Raw genomic sequence first — 22164 nt, 5'->3', positions numbered from 1 at the left:
TGATTGAATTGAAATATTTGACAACAGCACCGATACAAGCTGACACGTTTTGTTTCATAGGGGTCCTCGCTGAAGAATGGAGCTTTAAAAGGGACCATTATTAATGGTAAGTGTCATTTTTATTGATTTATTTTTGGAGTTAAGTGATTCAGTTGACAGTGGACGCTTCAAAGTTCACCAAAAATGTTCTGGGGGGTGTGGGGTGGGGTGTGGGTTGAAGACGAGCTCAGGTGCAACTTTGTATTGCTCTTTTTGTGATGCCAGCCAAGAAGGATACCAAAAATGGCAAAAAGGTAACATGTCATGACAAAGTTGAACTCTGACCCCCAGAAGGGTCGCCGCTCGGCTGCCCTCAACAGTATGAGCGGTACAATTTCGTTTCAATGCAATTTTGTGTAACGCAACCAGCTTGTCGCCGAAAGCGCACTGGCTAATGACCAGCATGGAAGGATCAGAGAACCTTGCCAACACATCTTCAAGCGAGTGAAAATGTTTTGGTATTGGAAGGCCTTAAAAGTTGACCGGGTTGTGTTGCACTTATAGAGGCTCTATTATGCTATGACCGATCTCAGAGGATCCATTCTCTTTACACGACTCGCTCATCAATGACGTCTTAACCCAAAGCGGTAGGCGGCCTTCCATTGCCATATTTAAAATGGATCAATAAAAAAAAAAATACCTGACTCGATTTGCAATGACAATCACGCAGTTTGAGCTCAGACTTGCATCATTGCTATAATCACATTCATCGTTGTGTATGTGTGTAAGAGACGGCATTCATCAGCCTTCGCTTCGCTAATTCCTTTGTTTTTGTACCCCCACCCCCCCACCCCCACCTCCCTTCCCACCCATGCAGACTATCGTCCTCCAACGCCACCGAGTGGGACTGGTTTCCACCGCTACCAGTTCCTGCTGTACCACCAAAGCGACGACATCACGCCCGTCAGGCTGGACTCGGCGAGACGAGGTAATGACTCTCACAGGTCGCTCGACCTCTGACCCCCGAAGCCTCATCTATCATACGAGGGCTAATCAACGCAACTGCCAACGTGTTGTTGAATCAGCAAAAGAGGCAAACGCGGAAAGCGCAAAGCATAACATTTCTATACGTATCTAGCCCACTGGGAATGACGGCGGCCATCTTTGAGTCACTGTGGGAGGTATTTAATAAATAATAAAGTAAGTAAATGAGTAAAAAATATATATGTATACAATTCTCTGAGATGAAATACAAATGTGTTGATTAAGTTTTATGAGAAAAGACCGCAAACTTAGGGATCCATCCGTTTATCCTCATGAATGTCACGGGCGCGGTGGAGCCTATCCCAGCCGTCTTCGGGCAGTAGGTGAGGGACACCCTGAACCGGTTGCCAGCCAATCGCAGGGCACGCAGAGATGAGCAAATCATTCGCGCTCACAATTACACCTAGGGACAATTTTGAGTATTCAATCGACCACTGGGGCGCCCCCTACAGGATATATACAGAAATATTCAATGGAGTGCAGCAAAGGCAGAATTTGAAGTTCAAATGAAATTTTTGAAGAAAAAAAAACATCCACTTTACCTACTGTAATTCCCTTTGCTTAAAAAAAATAGTTTTGAAAATTGACCAACTTGGGTGTCGGTGATGAGTAACATCATGGAGTGTCTTTTGAAAAGACGTTTGTTTAAGGGTGAGCTGTCTTTTGGATTATTTTCCGGAGGTTTTTGTAACCCCAACCCGCTCCTGAAAAGGTGGGAACGTGCGGGCGGGATGCACAGAGCCCGCGCCGGGGAGGCGTGTCTGGCTGTCTCTTCTCGTCGGAGCCCGACTGAGAATTTGAGGTGCAGTTGAGGGCGGTTTGAGTCATGAAGGAGTGCAGCTGCCACTGTTTTTGGAGCTTTGACACCTACGTCACTAATCAATGCAGGCACCCTGTTTGATGTGATGGCTTTGGAGTTGTGCAGAAGCTCAAAGGATTGGCAAAGTATTCGTCATGTCAAACATGGTTAATACAGAGAAATCGTAACGTGAAGAACAGCCTGCTGTTGACAATATTTGATGACTTTTGTGCAAGCAGAAGAAGACATTTTCTGCCATCGGCTCCACTCCCCCCCGCCTCCCATTCCCCCTCCCCATTTTTCTCATAATGAAGCTACTTGGACCCACCCATATTTACTCTGGATTGCTCTAATTGACTTGGATTATTTCCTCTCCTTAGCAAAATCTTTTTACCGTTGAAAAGAAATCCAGTTATAAGTTTCATTCAAGCATAATGTAGCATTTTGTTTGTGCCACTTGTTGAAGGGATCATTGTCACTTTTTTTCTTTTTTGTTCTTTAATCATCGAATGTGCAATGATATGACGTCAATATTTGACAGAATTAACTTGGGATGGACATAATCATTTGAATTTTTTTTATTTTTTTGCTGCAAGATGGTGCGCAAGTTTTAGCAACGGGAACCTGAGCTCCATCAATTGTATGGCACGACTCCTCCCGGTGGCGTGTAGCATCTGCTCCTTACAACATTGGCCCATATGCAGGAGTTCAGAACAAATCGAGGTGTCTGATCCATCTCAAACAAACAAATAATTTGTCATCTTCCCCTGTTGTTTGCCAAGATTTGCTCAAATGCCTGAATTAGCTTCTTTTGGGCGGTCGTATTTTGATTGAACCCAAAAGATCATCGCTCTGCTTCCATTAAGGGCCACAGAAATCCGAATATTTCCTATTGTGAAACCGAGATTGGAGGATTTGGACTATTTTCAGTTCAAGAAATGGTGAATCCATCCAAATATTTTTGGGGGATGATTTGATGACCTGGGCGGCCCGGTAGTCCAGTGGTTAGCACGTCGGCAACCAAACAGTGCAGAGGTACCGGGTTCGATTCCAGCTCCGGCCTCCCTGTGTGGAGTTTGCATGTTCTCCCCGGGTCTGCGTGGGTTTTCTCCGGGTGCTCCGGTTTCCTCCCACATTCCAAAAACATGCGTGGCAGGCTGATTGAACACTCTAAATTGTCCCTAGGTGTGAGTGTGAGTGCGAATTGTTGTTCGTTTCTGTGTGCCCTGCGATTGGCTGGCAACCGATTCAGGGTGTCCCCCGCCTACTGCCCGAAGACAGCTGGGATAGGCTCCAGCACCCCCCGCGACCCTAGTGAGGATCAAGCAGCTCGGAAGATGAATGAATGAAGATGAAAGGATTTGATGACCTGTTTTGGCAGATCTTATTCCACTCACTCGTTCATTGGATGCTGTTTGTAAACCTCGAAACCCACGAATGACGTCAGCAGAGGATTGACTAATAATAACAATAATACATTTTATTTATAAGCGCCTTTCAAGACACCCAAGGACACTTAACAATAAAAAAAAAATCACAAAACAATACGAGAATAGCTGATTATGCCCATTCCGACTTGTCTGCTGCCACACGTTTATACTTGGAGGATTTTTGTCTCGCTTCAGTCGTGCACCTGCCACAATTGGACTGGCCTCCACTTGGCTTTGACAAGGTTATCCCCCCCCCCCCCCACCCTCCGCCCCCCGCTCGCACACGCACAAGCGGAGGGAATCCCATGTCTCTCCACCTCCTCCGTTAAGTATGTTCACTTATTAGCGTCTGTCCTCCCTCCCATGTGCTGTGACACAGAGCGCATTTGTCAAAGCCCGTGACATTAATTGATGTGATTTACAATGGGGAGAGCATTTAGTCGTGGGTGGGAGACTCCTAATGATCATTTTCCACTTCCAGCCGGCGCAGCCACTGACTCAATTTGATTGCAAATATGTTGTCCCTTTATTTATTTATTTTTCTTTCATCTGGGGCCACGTCTTTAGTTAATACAGGGAGGGGGCGCCGTCGCCGCTGTGAGGAATGGTGGGAGTCGTCTGCGTCTCCTGTGTTGAAGTTGTAAATGTGGGTCAGTGACCTGACGGAGACAGTTGGCCTTGTCGCACAAGACACCGCAGGGGGCGGATGGGGTGTGTCGTTCTGCGCTCTTGGCACCGAGAAGAGATCATAGAGAATTCCCCCCCCCCTTGTGCCAGGGTGGGGGGCGGCCATTGGGCTCCACGGCCCTCGTGATGCTTGCTAGCCACTTTGGCAAGCTGCTCAACATGCCGTGCCACCGGGTTTGCGAATACTGTAGATGTAATGGCGCGGCGAGTGGGGGGGGGGGGGGGGGGGATGTTCTCGTCTTTTGGGAACCCGACATCGGCATCGTTGGCTGAAAGCGAAGGTTTCAAAATGACAAGATTCACAATTCCTTGTTCACAAAATATGAACCTGATGATCATACGGCGTGAATGAGTGCATCGCAGTGCCGCGGCTTGTGTGGTGTTGCTCATCTTGCCTTCTCAAGCCCACACTGCCAGCTCAGCACACTCCACAGTAATTGAAGCCATTTGCAATGTTGCAGTGTGGTAATGGGCAGATCCATGTCTACCACCCACCCACAGCCTCGACCATTAATCAGAGCGCCGTGCGGTCGCACAGCCAGGAATTTTGCCTTGTGCAACAGAGAACACTTTGACGTTTTGGCTTCTAGTTTTTTTTTTTTTCGTTTTTTTTCCATCATATATACTGGATATTTGTCATCTCCAAATTTTGCTCCTTTAGGTTCCCTATGTAATATTCGGCCACTCCAAATAATCAACTTAATTACATTGAACAGTTCCTCTGTTAGACGTAGGATTTGGAGAAAAAATAACACGTGGAGGGGATAGAAAAAATTTAATTTGCGTTAGATTTTTATGCCAAAATTGCAGTCAGTTTTTTTCCACCCAAAAAAATATGTATATACGTTTTTTTGATTTTTTTTTTTTTTTTAAACGGGGACCCTACAGCTGAAAACCTGACTGAGATCATTTGTGAATTTTACACCCCAAAGTTAGTCAAGAACAACTGACACGCCTAAACACAACAATTATGTTCCCTCGGTGCAACAATGAATTGTTTCGGTCTTTATATTTATAGGAATGCGAGAAATCCTTCTTTATGAATGTTCGGACCCTCGCCTTTTATTAATGCTAATTATATACCACAGAATCCCGATCCTGAGTGGAGTTGCAATTGCTGACTTGTTTGAACTTCTTGAAACAGCAGACTCGTTGTGAATGTACAGCGCCTCTGCTGGTTATACCCAAGTACTGCACTCTATTTTGCCAGAGTTCAAGACTCGGTTCATCAACAACTACTTTTGCACAATCAATCTATTGATTCTTTTGCCCCCAATTGCATAATAAGGAACTGACAGAATAATAACTGTGAAATAATTTGAGTCTCAAAATCAAACAAACAAACGAAAAAACAAGCCCCGGTTGCTTCCCTTTTCTTGCGGCTTGACAGATGACGTCTGACTCTGGTCAGGTGACCCTGAATTGTCACCCTGGTGTCATTTGCATTCGATGGCTAAAATTAGCCACATATTAACCCCCAGCCCCCGCCCCCCGCCCCCCCCCCTAAAAAAATCCCTTTGAGAACAATCGCTTGAGCCATTTGGTACACCTGCATAATCTCAGGGTTCGCCATCACACCGAATCATGACAGAGACAAAAGAGGAGGCAGGAAGACACGCACATCACCTTCAGGATGCCCACCCCACCGCCCCACCCCACCCCTATCTGTCCTTTCCATGAGCGCTTAGATGGGAGCGGTGGAAACATGCTCGCCGCACTCCCAAACACACGGCGAGCCTATTTTAAGAGCGCTCGGAACCAGCCGGTGATAGCGCAAGATACTAAAAATTTGGATGGAGGGCGGCGCTTGCAGCAGGGAGAGTCTTTGTCATTCTCCGGCAGCCTTCGCCAACGTCCTGCATCAGTGTCAACGCACCTCAAAGTGTTTGTGGGTGTCAATGGAGTCAAATCTACCACTTGACTCGTCCTCCTAGTCAGAGCACGCTCGGTGCCCATCCGATAATGTCTTCTGAGAGTGAAGGGACCTTGTTTCCACACCTGCAAAGGGAATTTAGGCATCTGCGGGGGTGGTGCGCTATCTGCAACGGACGCGGGCGTTACAGGCCGTGCGCAGTCTTTCGGGGAGGTCACTGGGCTCTGTTCCCCTCGCGTGACGATCGGAGCCCTTTCTGTCAGGTCGTCTTACTCGCACGGAGCAGCCATTTTTGTTTTCTTACCATCCAGTCCGTTCATCCGTCCGTTCGTTTTCCACAGCATTTACCGTTGACTCACCATCACCACCACCACAATATAATTATTCATTCATCTTCCGTACCGCTTGATCCTCACTAGGGTCGCGGGGGGTGCTGGAGCCCATCCCAGCCGTCTCCGGGCAGTAGGCGGGGGACACCCTGAATCGGTTGCCAGCCAATTGCACGGGACACATAGACGAACAACCATCCACGCTCACACTCACACCCAGGGACAATTTAGAGTGTTCAATCAGCCTGCCATGCATATTTTTGGAATGTGGGAGGAAACCGGAGCACCCGGAGAAAACCCACGCAGGCCCGGGGAGAACATGCAAACTCCACACAGGGAGGCCGGAGCTGGAATCGAGCCCGGTACCTCTGCACTGTGAAGCCGACGTGCTAACCACTGGACTAATTAGCCATCTCTTATTGAATATGCTAGAAAATGGCTATTTTATTGCACTACCATTGATTAAAATGGTCAAAGTTGCTTCACCAATGCTAAATATCCCCCCCCTAGTCGGCACTTGCACCAACCACCTAAACGGTCACAAAGTTCACGAACCTTCAGAAGAGCAAACAACTCCGGTGACATCATCTTTCCAAACTCGATTATAAAGTCTTTAGAATCATGAAGGACCCCCCCCCCCCCAAAAAAAAACTACGAGATGACTAAGCAGTTTCATAGGCAGAAATGAATTTGCACATCCAAAACGAGCCTGCTCAAATGGCCATAACCTGTAATCTTTGACTCGTTATCGTCTCCCCCCCCCCAAAAAAAAAGACTTTTTCACTCTTGGTTCGACGTCGCTCAGGTAACCGCAAAGTGAGAGAAGAGGCGGTTTTACAACAATTTTCATACAGCTGAACATTCGAGAGCGTCAATAGTTCTGTTCTGTTCTCAAGCTTTTTTTTTTAAACACGTCAAATGGGTTAGTCATGAGTCATTGTCGGTTTGTGTGTGTGTGTGTGGGGGGGGGCGTGTTTTGACATACAAGGTTTTGATCCAGCTGTCATTTCCCCCACCTCCCTTACCCGCATCTCTGTTGGGATCAACGGCACTGACTCTGCTCTCTTATTTGCCGGGGCTCTGTGTGAAATCATTCAACAAAGCACTAGCGAAGACAAATAGCATCCAAATATGGTCGATGATGATTGCCTTTATTGGACGATACTTTAAAAAAAAAAAATTTTAAAGCCATGGCTTAAAGGTGCCTGAAATCTGAATGGATGGCTATGCGGGGAATCTTTCCCAGATGTCCTTTTTTGTGATGCCGGCGGATGTGGACCGTGTCTCCCTGATGGTGAAAACAGCCGCAAACGGCGGAGGCAACAAAGAGTTGGCCGCAGTAACGTTTTGTATCCGAGGCGGAGTCCGACTGAACTGCGAAAGTGTTCTCTCTCCAGATTTGCACCACTTCAACCGTTGGCTCACTTTGTATCGGATTCTTTTCCAATGCTGTCCAGCTGTTTTTTTTTTTTATGGCTCCAAATGGAACTAGAGGAATGTCAGCAATTTACCGTCCAGCAGAATATGCCCCCGTATAGGTCATTTAATACTCTGTGTTGTGTGTGTGTGTGTGTGTGTGTCTACATTTGTAGGGTTGACTGCCACAAAATGGCAACTGTGAATTGGTACTTTTTTTTCCCCCCTGTACAGGAAAAGAAAAACTGTTGGCAATTTAGGTTTCCAAAATCTTAAGCCATGATATTGTCATACCAGCCGGATGGCCGTCTGGTGTTTGTTTAAAAGGAGAGAGTGAAAGGGAGGGGGGGTGGGGGGGTGCAGGCGACTGAATCATATCATCTTGCCAATGCGTCCTTGCGTTCCCACCTCCATCATTACAGCAACATGTTTTATTTTCAGCAGCGCTGTTCTCTGTGACTCACGGCTCACTTAGGCCTTGGGTGCCTTCGGCGTCGACGAGAGCGCCGTGTTACCGTCCTCGTGAATGTTTGCGGAACATTGGTGCCTTGGTGCCTGACCGCAATCCGTTCTGCGACGCCGGTTGACCCCATTTGGTCGTCTTTCAAAACATTTTTTTTTCCCGTTGAAACAAACTCTTTTTAAATTTTTAACACAATTGGCATTTTGGAGCTAATATGCTAACATTTTCATCCCATTCAAAGACTTGCTGTCGACTGAAAAGCGCACACACACCCGTGCCAAAGGGCTCAGCTTGCAAACGTCACATGACCAAACCCAGAAATCGGGTGACCCATGATTGGTCGCTACGCGAGCGACCAATCATGGGTCTATTCTGTCCCTAAGATGGACAAAAACAGGTGGAGTGAAGGCAGCACCGTCACTGAAACGCAAAATTGAAAAGCTACAAAAGCGCTTCACGTCGCCCACAGCAACACTTCTGCTCAGTCACTTCAACGCACAGTTATGCTGCCGGGGTGGGGGAGCGGGGGTCACTTGGACACCACGGGAGTTTTTATTGCTCGAGTTCGACTTCATGCTAATTTCCCGTTTAAAAAAAATAATAATAAGGTTAGCACGTCGGCTTCACAGTGCGGAGGTACCGGGTTCGATTCCAGCTCCGGCCTCCCTGTGTGGAGTTTGCATGTTCTCCCCGGGCCTGCGTGGGTTTTCTCCGGGTGCTCCGGTTTCCTCCCACATTCCAAAAACATGCGTGGCAGGCTGATTGAACACTCCAAATTGTCCCTAGGTGTGAGTGTGAGTGCGGATGGTTGTTCGTCTATGTGTGCCCTGCGATTGGCTGGCAACCGATTCAGGGTGTCCCCCGCCTACTGCCCGAAGACAGCTGGGATAGGCTCCAGCACCCCCCGCGACCCTAGTGAGGATCAAGCGGTACGGAAGATGAATGAATGAATGACTCAAAAAAAAAAGCCAAATAAAAGTTCTTTAATGCTTGGTTGAAATGTGGCCGAAAATGGTGTGCCACAGGGCTCGGCTGGTGGGCTGATGTCATCAATTTTGATAGTGTCCTATGGCCCTACTTTTTCCGGAAGGTTTTGGGTTGGAGCCACTCCAAGCTGAAATCATGTCGCCCGAGATAAGATAAGAAAACCTTTATTAGTCTCGCAATGGAGAAAATTGCCAATTCACAGCAGCAAAGTTATGAAAGGAAGAAGTCGAACGACCAAACAAAAACAAAATGTTTCTATGTGTCTCTCCCTGTCAGGTCAATGGAGACTGGACGCCTTCGTCTCATTTTTTGAACTGGGAGAGCCTGTGGCTAGGGTGCAGTTTCTCACACAAAACTACAAAGACTGAAGATCCCCTCAAAGGTGTCCTTGACCCGCGGTGATGCGCAGTCAACAGGAATTGGAATCACTTTCAAGCTTATGAGTAGTATGAGTCTGTTTATCTTTCTCGTCGCATTACAATCCCGCTTCCTCTTTTTGTTTTCCCCTCTTGGTGGCTTTTGACGATCACATGATCCCGTCGTGCGAGATTTGCGGAATAAGCTTCGGCCTCACTGGGGATTTCTTATTAGTTTCCGAACGCTGCCTGACAAGAAAAGGAAAAGGGCCCGTGATATCACAAGCCGGCGTGGAAAGAGTTGCTTCTAAATCAGGGGAGGAAACACGTCACGGCCCCCCCCCCCCCAAAAAAAAAAACAACCAAAAAAAGGAAGTAGGAGGTGAAACCGAGACCGCAGCACAACCGGATGTTGCAGTGGAACTAAAAGTGACAGGGTGGCAGGGAGGGGAGGGGGGGGGTTGTGGACTCTAGTTTATTTGGTGAGGGGACTTACCACGTTTGTTTACATATTTCCACCCGGCCCGCTGTCAATTGGAAACAAAGTAACTTGGCGATGAAATCTTTTGATTGATTTCCTGAGGTAAAAGCCCCCCCCGCTATCTCAGCGCGTCCTTGACTTTTGACGTGACCGTTCCATTTTGAACTCTGGAGAGTCGCGGCAAAAAGATCCACCTGGAAGGTCAACTTTATAAGCCTTCCACTCGCGGATACTTTTCCAACTCCCGTGCCGCTTTGTAGCAGGGTGGCTCAGCGTAATCGCGAGGAGTATCGGTTTCTAACCGGCACTTCTCCTCTGGGATGGTTCTCGTATCAATACCCCAGATGTCTGGATTTCCATCGCCGACTTTGATGTTGTGATGATCGATCTTCGGTTGGGCTTTTTGATTGACCTCGGTTCGGTGTCTCCGCAGTGGTCCGGGCGGGCGTTAGGTAATGTTCCTTTGGTGGATAAACCAGCCTCGGTAAACTCCTGTGTGCCCTTCTGATGAACCCTCGGAGATCATTGATCAATTTTGTTCCGTGTCCGCTTTGTTTGCTTCCTGGACTTGGCAGTCAAAGCTGCACAACAACTGTTAAGTATCCATCGGGTGGAATATCGTCACTCTCCACCTCGATTTTTACCTGTCAAACATTTTCACAATGGGCAAATCGACTCTAATCCCACACTCATTGTGTAACATGCCAAATGGAAGAGAACTAACCCCCCCACCCCCCACCCCGACCCACCAATCCCCACATAAAACAACAACAAAAAACATCTACTTGGACTGCATTAGCAATCCGGTGCATTGCCAAGATTTTGACTTTCAAAATAAAACCGCCGCTTTGCTTCCATTCATATCTCGCCCCCGTGCTGCCAGAAACGACTGCATTTGTCACCCGGCTTCCTCGAGTGCGTTTTTTTTTTTTTAATTTTTACTCCCAAATGTCAGCGGTGTTGACAGACTGACAGCGGTCGTTCGCCGACAAGCGCCACCCTTGAGAATATTGCCAATGTATTTAATATGTTCCTAATGTATTCCAACCGACATTAATTAAAACCAATTTATTTAATCAACTGTGTTGCCTAACCGAGACAAAAGTGATCTAATAAAGCGCAATGACTTTTTCTTTCTCACCGTTTAAGAGTGCCGGTTGATTTCACTGGAGGATTGGGAACGGAAACGCGACATCAACAAGCTTTATTTGTGACGCTATTGTCTCGCTGCGCAGTGACCTAATGTTGGCTGTGCCGTGGGATTTCAATATTGTCCTCAAGGTAAATTCACTCACACTACCGCTTGTTTGTTTTAATCAACATTCAACACTGGAGAATGCAATGCCGGCTTTGACTTGTTGTTGCGTTAAGGTGTCTCCCCTGGCTGTGTTTGTGACACTAAGGCTCCTCAGAATATGAAGAGTGAAACACATTTTTGGGCCCACAATTCCTCAAAGAGTGACTCCTTGCCCTGATTAGCCAACATCCACAGAAACGTAAATGTGTCCCTCAACTAGATATAATTTCTCATCAAGGATCCCCCCCCCCCCCCGACCACCTCCACTAGCCTACCATCCACCCCCCACCCACACATGAAAACTAAAGAGTGAATGTTCGGAATCTAATGCAGAGCAAAATGTTGTCTGCGGTAGTGTCCTAATTCACAGACCGCGTCCTCTGAAGGCCGCATGACGTCACTTCTCGCGCGACTCGACCGTGCTTTATTTCCAAATTCGCAGGCTGCATAAACCGTGGCGAATTTGGTCAAGTTCACGTCAACTTTATTGTCAAACGTGTGCGACGTACAGCGCATATGAAATGTCATTCCTCTCAACCAAAGGGGAGAGAGGAGCCGCTGCGGGTGCCCGCGCCGCCATCAAAAGAACAGTTCACATAAAATGACTCAAGCGGCTCGGAAGATGAATGAATGAATGAATGAATGAATGAATGAATACAACACAACACATAAGGAGAGGCTTCATGTCAATTTGTACACCACCTGCAGTCGCGTCGCGCCGGAAGTGATGTCATGCGGCCGGAAACGCGGCCTCCCGAGGATGCGGCCTGTCAATTTGGAGACGGCCAGTATTCAATTTGTTCTGTTGAGTCAACTTCTGTTTTAGACATTTCTCTAAACGTTTCATTTTATTTGGCTTCAAATCCCATTCATTCATTCATCTTCCGAACCGCTTGATCCTCACTAGGGTCGCGGGGGGTGCTGGAGCCTATCCCAGCTGTCTCCGGGCAGTAGGCGGGGGACACCCTGAATCGGTTGCCAGCCAATCACAGGGCACACAGAGACGAACAACCATCCACGCTCACACTTACACCTAGGGACAATTTAGAGTGTTCAATCAGCCTGCCATGCATGTTTTTGGAATGTGGGAGGAAACCGGAGCACCCAGAGAAAACCCACGCAGGCCCGGGGAGAACATGCAAACTCCACACAGGGAGGACGGAGCTGGAATTGAACCCGGTACCTCTGCACTGTGAAGCCGGCGTGCTAACCACTGGATACCGGGCCGCCGCTTCAAATCCCATTTCCATTTAAATTCTAATAATCGTCCACGATGAATTGGTTGATGCACCCGACGTTAGTTCCCACTCACTCAATGTGTGAATGCGAGTTTGAATGGTTGTCACTCGATAGGATATGATGGCGTCAACTCCCTGCATCCCTTAACTCGTTCAGTACCAGCCAATTCCAGACCAACTCTGAAAAGACGTTTAAAAACGTCTTTGGGAGTCAATGAGTTAACAGGCCGAATAAACACTGTCCTCCATCTATAGTGGATTAAATAAACATTCTGTTACTGTCAGATTATCATGAATGTATTTACAGAAACAAAAATTTAATAGTTTCAACCATCAATTTTATTTTGGGGGTTGAAAAAAACCACTAAAGGAACAGCTTGAGCCTCCGTTCTGAGGCTTGGAAAAAGAAAAGGTGATTTGACTATGTAGCCCTGGGTTTTCCATGAGCTGTAGATGGTGATTACTTCCATGGAATCCCTGTGTGCAAATGAGCCAGGACGGTGCCGTCAAACATCCCACGTGACGCCGTGTTGGAAATGGTCTCTAGAACAGGAACGGGTACATGTCAGGTGGACCATCTGAGCCGGCCAACTTTCCAAGCAAACAATCACTTAGCCGCGCGCATCTCTCCTGATGGATGACGACGATATGGGCTGCACTGGATGTTTATCATGGACAACGTGCTCTGTTTTATTCGTTTGCATTGATAAACACCACAGCGCTCTTTTATCAGGTTTCCTCAAATGGTGTCTCCTACTCTAAGCGGGGTCCACTTGAGCAGAAACACCTTTCCTCGAATAGATACTTCCTCTCAAGGGCAAGAGAAAAACAAATACACACACACACACACACACACACACACACACTGTCAATCACAGACGCTGAGCTGACATGAGCTCGGCTGCTAACTAAAACGACGGCACCTGCCAGAGCCAGTAAACGCACTCAGATGAATGGATGTTGTTAATCAGTTCTCTCCCTGGTGTTATAGATGATCTGATAGAAGCTAAATAGACATGGCATATTTTCAGCGCAAAGTCAGATTGCATCGAGAATGGTTGTAAAGAGTAGTGCTGTTGATGGTATTTTAAGCCAGCCTTATTTTCATTGTTATAAAGTCGCTCGCTCGACTGCTTGTGTGTTAGTGTACGCACAAAGGCCTCCTTCAATCCACCTTGCTGCTATTTAAGGAAATCTGGGATTTACTGCACACTAGCGTTGCATAAGAGTTTTGTATGGTTATGTTTTTGAGACAGATTCGCACTGTAGAGTCCGCCAACGGTATGTTTAAGTCGATCAATATTATTAGACGCCAATAACCCCGTAACTGAATTTAATAGCATCGTTTATTTTCCTGTTTTGAGTGGCCAACCTGCGACGGGGAGAAGGATACTCCACACTGGTAATCAGCACACGCGGCACTACAACAGTGTGTGTAAGCCCCCAAAACGCAGAGCATGATTCAGACCAACCTACACTCTTTTTACACACTCGTGCTTCATTCAGAAGCTATTATTAATTTCTTGGGTCTGAATTTTCACTTTTCCTTTTCAGTCTTGTGGTGGGTATTTTTTTTCGATGCAAAGCTTTTTCATCCCTAGTCCAAAATAAAATGCATCATGTACAGTTTTGCCCTTTCGTTGACATGTACTGTTTATAAAGTATATACAGTGTGGTAAAAAGAGAAGTTGTTGCGATATTTTTAACTCGTGTTTCCTTCCCACAACTTTGCTTGGCAAAATCGGCGCCGTGACGTTTTGTCTACAGTCATTTTGTCTGCGGCTTGTGATCACTTTTCCACTACAACTTAACCCGGAACTTGTCCATATAGGGCAGAGGAAGGCGGGGAGGGGCGTGACCGGACGCCTCCTTATTTGGAGTTTCCACGTTGTGGCGGTCACGTGGGTCGACCTAACCCCGGCAGCCAAAGCAAGCGCGCCTTGCTGCCTTTGTTGACAAACCGGTGATGTGCGTCAGCCTGCGCTGTCCGTGCATGTTGGCTGTCTTTTTTTTTCCTTCTGTAGCCAAACGTTCCACTTACGAAGTTTAAACGTGTCAAATAAGTCAAATTGATGGAAGAACAGGAAAGCCATGCAATGTAAACATGGTATTCCCCATTCATTGCCTTATTTAAAAGGTAAACAAAAGAGGAACAAGGGACTTATTTTGCGAGAAGTGTATTTATTTACACATATATATCATTTAAGTTCAAACAAATAATTGATGGAAGTACATTTCAGCATCGGTGGTCTTCCGTGAACCTTTTGTAAGCACGCGGACAACAGGATTTCAAACCCGCAACCTCTGAAGTGCGAGGCGAGTGGTGATCACACACTCGTGCCCGCCCCACTTACCCCCCGAAGCCATTTCCTTCTTCCACTTGCAGTTTCCACGGGGTTGTCTGACGCGCGGGGAGCCTGAGGAGCCCAGCTCTCTGTCCTTATATGGGCATCTACGTCACGCCAAGGTTCCAGCCCACTATTAATGCCGCCACACTGAAGTCTCCCAGCCAGCTCCAATAGAGCAAGTACACCGCCAACACTCGTTTTTTTTTGCACAGTCCACACTGGAACCACAAGCAGCTCACAAAAGGTATCCACGTCGGTCATAACACAGTAGCCGCCGGGGTACACGGAAGTGGCGACGCCTCTGGAAGGAGATAAACAAAACGACGACAAAAACTTCGGAAGGCACCGGGAGCCGCCGCCGCCGCCGCCGCCGCCGGACCCCGACTCTTCGCAACTGCCTCCCGGAGGGGGATATACGGGCACGACGGTCCCCCCTCCTCTCACCCATGCCGGAGTGACTCGCAGTGCTATGACCGTGAAAGTGGCGGAGAAGCTTCCTCTTACCATGAGCAGTCTAATAAACAACATCCCCGACAGCCTGTACCCCGAAGAGGACGTCCCCACGTCGATGAACATTTTCACCAGCACGGAATCTATTAACCACTACTCGCAGATGAACACGGGTAAGAACAGAGTGCCGTTTCATCTTCTTGCATTTATTCTGTCTTTTTTTTTTAACTGAAGCCGAATTATTATTTTTTTTTAATGAGAGAAGGAAGTACGCGAGAAGTTGTGCCGGAGCACCTGTTAGCGCGCTGCTCCTCGAGCGCATTCCGCCGCTCGGTGCTCGAGTGTGACCCGAGTGGCGCGCCGGCCCCCGGCAACAGCGCGCACCTGTGGAACTCCGTCACTGCTTAAATTTAAGTTTTTATTTATGACGTGGCATAAATACAATCACAGATCATTTTAAAAAAATCTCCCGCATTTGATAATATTTAATACCGCATTCCCGTGATTACGATTTGTAGATACTATAGCGAAAATTCCCACATAGACCGCCGATTTATGGCAAGCGACGGAAACGTGACCGTTGGAATGACTTTTAAATAAGGGTGCATTCACAATTTAAAATCAAGCTATTATTGGACGCCGACTTCTCAAATCACAAGCGCTGACGTTTGACGCCGCTCGTTCTTCTCGACAAGACTGCACGCAAGGCCCGCGCGAAACCTCCTTTCGTGCGCCGAAACCGCGAGGCCCCCCGTTTTCCACCTTAATCCACATGATCGTGTTTATTTTCCTATTAATTCCGCCGACGTGAATCGTCGCAGTTGGCGCACGCTGGCAGGAAATCAATCTGCAACAATTGTGTGCGCGTCTTCATCCCCGCGCTGCGCACGTCAAGATTTTAATATTTACGCCCACCTAAATTGTGCTGACAAATAAAAGCAACGTCTTAAAAATATAGATGCGTCTATTCGCGCGCGCGCACGGTTTCACGTATAAATATCTCACACGCCTACACCCTATGTATAATTAATGTTAAATTAAAAGGTGACGGCAAATTATTTACACGTGAGACGTGCCATTTGTCTGCCCTAAAAAAAAAAGAATAAAACGAGACAATTACCAAAAAAAAAGTTCAGAATTATAAAACGGCTTTTACACAGCAAGTGCGTTCTCTTCATTCCCACCTAATGCGTTATTTCTTCCAAATATAATGGAATGCACCGTAATGATCCATATTTCTGTTTAAAAATGTCACCCGTGAAATGAGGCATCCATCATTAAAAAAACTGCTTTTAAAATAGCAACGGTCATTCGGTAGTATATGATGATTAAGCATTTAAGGTTTCCCGTTAGCTACATTCCTTTAATTTACAAGGAGTGATATTAAATCGCATCCTGTTCTTGCATTTTGTGTGTGTGTGTGTGTGTGTGTGGGTGTGTGTGAAATGAATGCCTCCTATTTCTGAGGTGTAAGGTATCAAATTCATTCCACATTCATGTTCCAATCTCGTGAAGCCCACGAATGCTTAAAAGTCCCCCACTCCTCCTCTGTTATGTACAGATGTGTGTCAAATCAGTGAGCACGCATGGTGCGGGAGGTGTCCCCCCCTCCCTTCCCGCCCCCCCTCTAAGGAAGTCAGATGATGTTACCACTGAGCTTGGCTGCCCTCCTGAGCGACACAATGGCTGGATCAAAGGGGGTGTTTAGGTTGTGATTTATGAGGGCTTGCGGGATCGCAGAGGGACAGTCGCCGCGGCTTTAGATGCACGATTCACTTCGCTTGACTTTAGCGCTCGGACGGCAGTCGCCTCTCCGTATGAAACTCCAACTTCTTTTTGATTGCGAGGTGAATTCGTGTAACTTTTTACAGTGTGCGCCGAGCGACGCTGAAGGAACCCGTGCGGATGACCTCTTTCTTTGTTTGGCTCTAACCTAGACAATATCATGGATATCGGCATGGGAAGCGAGAAAGCCGGCGCGGAGATTCACTACGGGTCCGGCTTCCAGTCCAACCGCAGCGGGCAGACGGTCACCTACCTGGGCAAGTTCGCCTTTGACACGCCTCCCTCGGGCGGCATCGGCGGCTCGGGCTGGTGCTCCGACAACAACATCATCAGCCTGGTCAGCGCGGGGATCCTGGGCGTCTCTCCGTCGCCCGGCACGGCCAGCGCCCAGACGCCGTCCTCGGCGGCCGGGATGGGAGGACAGAACTCGGACATGGAGCAGGTTTACGGCCCGCCGCTGCCCGCCTACTCCACGTGCGGCGAGCTGTACCAGGACCAGGTGTCCTTCCACCACAGTCCCGCCACCAGCACGGCTCTGGCGTACCCCGCCAACGACTATCACTCCACGTCCAAAGCCTCCATGGACGGCAGCCTTTTCTCCATGATCCCCGACTACAACCTCTTCCATCACCAGGGGGAAGTCGGCGTGATGGAGCACAAGCCCTTTCAGACTATGGACCCCATCCGGGTCAACCCTCCGCCCATCACTCCTCTGGAAACCATCCGAGCGTTCAAAGACAAGCAGCAGATCCACCCGGGTTTCATCGGCGGGCAGCAGCACGCCCCCTCCCACCACCCTCCCCCGCAGACCCTGACGCTCAAGCCCATCCGACCGCGGAAGTACCCCAACCGGCCCAGCAAAACGCCCGTCCACGAGCGTCCGCACGCCTGCCCGGCGGAGAACTGCGACCGGCGCTTCTCGCGCTCGGACGAGCTCACGCGCCACCTGCGCATCCACACGGGCCACAAGCCCTTCCAGTGCCGAATATGCATGCGCTCCTTCAGCCGCAGCGACCACCTGACCACGCACATCCGCACGCACACCGGCGAGAAGCCCTTCTCCTGCGAGTTCTGCGGCCGCAAGTTCGCCCGCAGCGACGAGCGGAAGAGACACGCTAAGGTTCACCTGAAACAGAAGGACAAGAAACCCTCCGACAAAGGCAACGGCGTGCTCGGGAACCACGGTTCTCCGCCCGGCGCCTGCGGGGGGCCCACCATGGGGCCCTCGTGACCATCACTACCCGCGCACGGACTGGAGTCTGACCCCAATGAGGACTCGGGACCATGGGGCCGCGTCCAGGAGAAGAAAAGCAACAGGTGACTCTTCCTCTCGCTCACATCCTCTCCTCACTCCCGTCCGTCTGTTTGGCGATGGAAGCCGTTGGTCCGAGCAAAAGGGGGGTCGGGGGGGGGGGGGGCCTACCGTGCCGACGTAAGAGAATCTTAGTACATTCCGCCCCCAAAAGGCTATTGCGCATCAAGGCTGGCTTTGCCCCCGGTTCCACTTTTTGTACATTTCTTAACTGAGAGCAAGCCAAAATTTATCGCAACCATCCGAGTAAAGAATGAGAGGAGCAAAAGCGAAAGGGTGAGTTGTCTGAGATGTATGCATTCATTTTACTAGGCTGTTGAAAAGTGCAATTTGGTCGTGTTTGTGTACTGTCATGGACACCGAATTAGTGGCACTTGTCTCTTTTTTTTTCTTTTTTTTTTAATTGATTTTTTTGTTACTGTGTAGTGTTTTTTTTAATGTTGTTTTCTCCAATGAATGTGCCAAACGTATTGTGGTAACTCAGCCAAGCTTGTTGTTCTTTTTTTTTTTTTTTTATTGTGCCTGATATTTGCCAAACATAACATGAGCGAGCTCGGCTTCCACGCAAGGTTCAAAGAAAGGCCAGACTCCAAACTATCTCCCGTTCTCATTTGACGACGTCGAAATATCCAGCGAATGGTTCATGGATCGTGCCGGTTACGTGGCTGCGTGCCAATTTAGAATTCCTTGCTGTGGCGTGAAAAAAAAAAACACAACAACTGCGAATTATTTGAGTTTTTAAAAAAAACAATCGGAAAAAAAACAAACACTGGTGTTTCTTTTGGATCCGTACTTTTCATTAGACAGCATTTTTTTTATTTGAAAGGGGTGCCTTTATCAAACTTGCACCAACGCTCTCCATTCTTAGTTCTCCAGTGACACGACACCACAACAAATATGCGACATTGTGTTGCAAACGGGCAGGATATTGAATTTTTCCCTTATACTTGCCAGTGTTGACATCCACTCTTGAAAAACACATTTGCTGGTTTGAGAATCCAAATGATGGGCAGCTAACAGAAGAAAGAAAAAAAAAACAATTCAATATCCAAATCCTTTTTCTTTTTTTTTCTTTTTTTCTTCTTTTTTTTAACGTGACGACTGAGCTAACAAAAGGGTTTCCTCGCTTGCTTTTGGACCAGATTTACATTTGTTTTTGCGGTCCACGCTGATGGAGGATAGTTTTTAAAGTTAATTCAAATATGTCATTTAATATAAGTGGGGGGGGGGCAATTGGGGCACCCTCCATTCATTGGTCAACTCTTCTTCCACTTTGCAGAAGGCTTAAACCACTGCTTTATCTCCTGAACTTCTGCATCAACCCCCCCCCCTCCCCCGCCGCCCTCCTCCAAGTGGTTTTAAGTTGACCAATGTGCTTGAAAGGAGGTTAAAAACACACATCACGTATTCTTCCCTCACATTTGGAACAAAAGACACACTGGGCTTCTTCCACAAATTGGTTTCTATATCACCGGTCATCAAATGCTGACCCCTTTTCTTTTCGACTTATGTAACGAAACAATTAAATCAGCAGAGTTTACTCAGAAAGGGAAACTAACGGCAGAATCCGACGTCGGTTGCCAAAAGGCCACGAGCTGTCAAGTGAAATGACATTATTTAACGCGCATTTTGGGCTGAATATCCCCATTTGTGCGGCAAGACTACTTGTCATTTGATTCCTCGAACTTTATGGACGATCGAATTATCGATGTTCTCAAGAACCATCGAGTTGGGCTGGCAGATTTTTTTTTTTTTTTTTGGAGCAATCAGCAGCGCTTGTAAAATGACACAGTCCATTGTGCTGGAGCGAGACTTGTCTACATGGCGTCATCAAGGGCGGGCGAGTGGATAGAGAAGTCGGGATGAAACGCAGATTGCGGACAAGCGCTCTAACAGAGAGCACGTTGTAGGAGAAGCGTCACTCTCTGCTGGAACAACCAGTTTTCACTGCCGAGCTTCCTGGCGAGTGTCCACTGACTTTCCAATTATTTGGGCCTCACGGGGTCTTTTCTCAACTCATCTGCATGGATAAATGAACAGGAACCCAGAGAATTGAAGATTAACTATACATTAAAATGTTTTAAAAATAGGGTAGGGGGGGCGGCGGGCTCGATTTAAATCACTGAAGTCACCATCGGGTCGTTGGCGAGAGTTCCATGAAGAAATGTCATGTAGCAGCTATTCCCATGCAGTACGCACAAAGCAATATCGTCTATGATGTGAGTAGATAGAGAAACTATTTTTGTTCAATGTATTGATGTTTCGAGCATTAGCCAGTGAACAATGCAGCGGGGGTGGGGAACCTTTTTTTTTTTCCTGTAAATTGACAACCAAAAATCGCATTTAACAATGGATTTAATATTTGTTTTATATACTCGGAGCATGTGCGGACGAAATTGAGCTTTTTTTTGATCGCAATCCCTCTGACGGGTTTCATTTGGTTGGAGAATTTCACAGCCTGGGTCAAAGGTGCTCGCGGGTGATTGGTTCCCCACCTCCGTGAAGAGATTTTTGAATATATTTGACCAAAAAGAAGAAGAAAAAAATGCTATTGTTAAATTGACACTTAGTGAGAATGGACGTGTGTAATTATATCGTGACTGCGGCCTCCTCGCCGTTGCATTGTGTTGAGGAATGCGGCGAGCTGTTTTCTTTCCATGACTAAATGAAGCCATGTAATTACAACCTCACATATTCAATATGTCATCGGTCGCATCCTCTTGACTGTGTTTGTCTTTTTTTGTTTTTGTAATGAACAGATGGATTCATGCTCTCCCTCATTCCCACCCCCTCACTTCTACACTTTGGTGGTAGCAGGAAAATAATCCCCCCCCCCCCCCCCCCCCGCCCCGTGTGAATCCTATTGATTCATTTTGTTTTGTTTTTAAACAGAATATTAAAACGGCCCTTTTCCGAGAACAATATTGTTTATATTTTTTACAAAACTGGAGGGTTGGAATATGCCTCATCTTCCTTCTCGGCTCCATGTTGGAAACGGTCCAACATCAGCAGCCATTTTGGTGCCAAACTGGGTTGCAGGGTTGGCTGATCAAAAACAATATGCGATGAAAACTCCAAATCACAGAGAAAAATAATAATAATAATGTGACCTCAGTCTGCTTGCGAGTGGAAGGCAGCCGTATGCTAATGTTTGTGTTTTAATTGTCCGACTGGGCTTGTGTGTAGATAGTTCAGGCTACTCACGGGGTGGCTTCAGGGATCTCGTGGCTATCTAGGCCAGTGTTTCTCAAAGTGTGCTAACCCCCCCACCCCACCCCCCCCAAAAAAAGGACTTATCAATTTCAAACCTGCACAACCTTTGAAGTTCAGCCAGTCCACTGGATTCTGTTGGGAGTAGTTACCAATGGTTTTGGAGGAGTAGGTGCCAAGCAGCGCTTTTCCTGAGGGAGGGGGGGGGGGGGGTAAAAAAAAAGTTTGAAAAACACTGATCTAGGGCAACACTACGGTGTTCACACGCGCACTGTTTTCTTTCTGTTGTGTTGTGTTTCCTTTTCATGGCAGTATATCCACATGTTTGCATGTGCACGGAAACATTCCCAAGCGCTGCCTGCCCGATGGTGTGGGCGGTGTTCATTTCTTTATTATGCATGAAAATACAACGGGTGGGAATAATGCGATACGAACCATTCCAAGTTGGACAATTTGAGACGCACACTGGGATAACTGTTCCGTTAGGTTTTTTTTTGTTTTGTTTTGTTTTTTTTTTTAAAAGAAAAACAAGAAGTCTTGTTTGACATGTCGTGGGTGTCTTTGGACAATTTTCATGTTTCTATTACCTTACAATAAGGTCCTTTTATGACGAGCTGAATATTGAAATGAATTTTACTCTATCCTTGTTTACTTGTCATGCAAATGTTTTGTCATTTCTA

At 47.4% G+C, this 22164-nt stretch overlaps 2 protein-coding genes across 2 annotated transcripts in view; both read left to right on the top strand.

Annotated features, from left to right (window-relative positions):
* Positions 1-9707, top strand: part of LOC127601820 (phosphatidylethanolamine-binding protein 4) — a 48113-nt gene extending 38406 nt beyond the window's left edge. Inside the window, exons 5-7 of the mRNA XM_052067489.1 lie at positions 61-106; positions 857-967; positions 9284-9707. Of these exons, the coding sequence (XP_051923449.1) occupies positions 61-106; positions 857-967; positions 9284-9375 (249 nt within the window). The 3' untranslated portion in view covers positions 9376-9707. The remainder of the gene's footprint in view (positions 1-60; positions 107-856; positions 968-9283) is intronic.
* Positions 9708-9854: 147 nt separating this feature from the next.
* On the top strand, positions 9855-21996 carry egr3 (early growth response 3). The gene is made up of 3 exons (XM_052067466.1): positions 9855-11125; positions 14766-15350; positions 17115-21996. The coding sequence occupies exons 2-3, from the start codon at positions 15197-15199 to the stop codon at positions 18191-18193; spliced, it is 1233 nt and encodes a 410-aa protein (XP_051923426.1). The 5' UTR covers positions 9855-11125; positions 14766-15196; the 3' UTR covers positions 18194-21996.
* The last annotated feature ends 168 nt before the right edge of the window (positions 21997-22164 follow it).

Source organism: Hippocampus zosterae, chromosome 6 (genome assembly GCF_025434085.1).
Source record: "Hippocampus zosterae strain Florida chromosome 6, ASM2543408v3, whole genome shotgun sequence".
NCBI lineage: Eukaryota > Metazoa > Chordata > Actinopteri > Syngnathiformes > Syngnathidae > Hippocampus > Hippocampus zosterae.
This window is presented reverse-complemented; position numbering and strand designations above follow the sequence as displayed.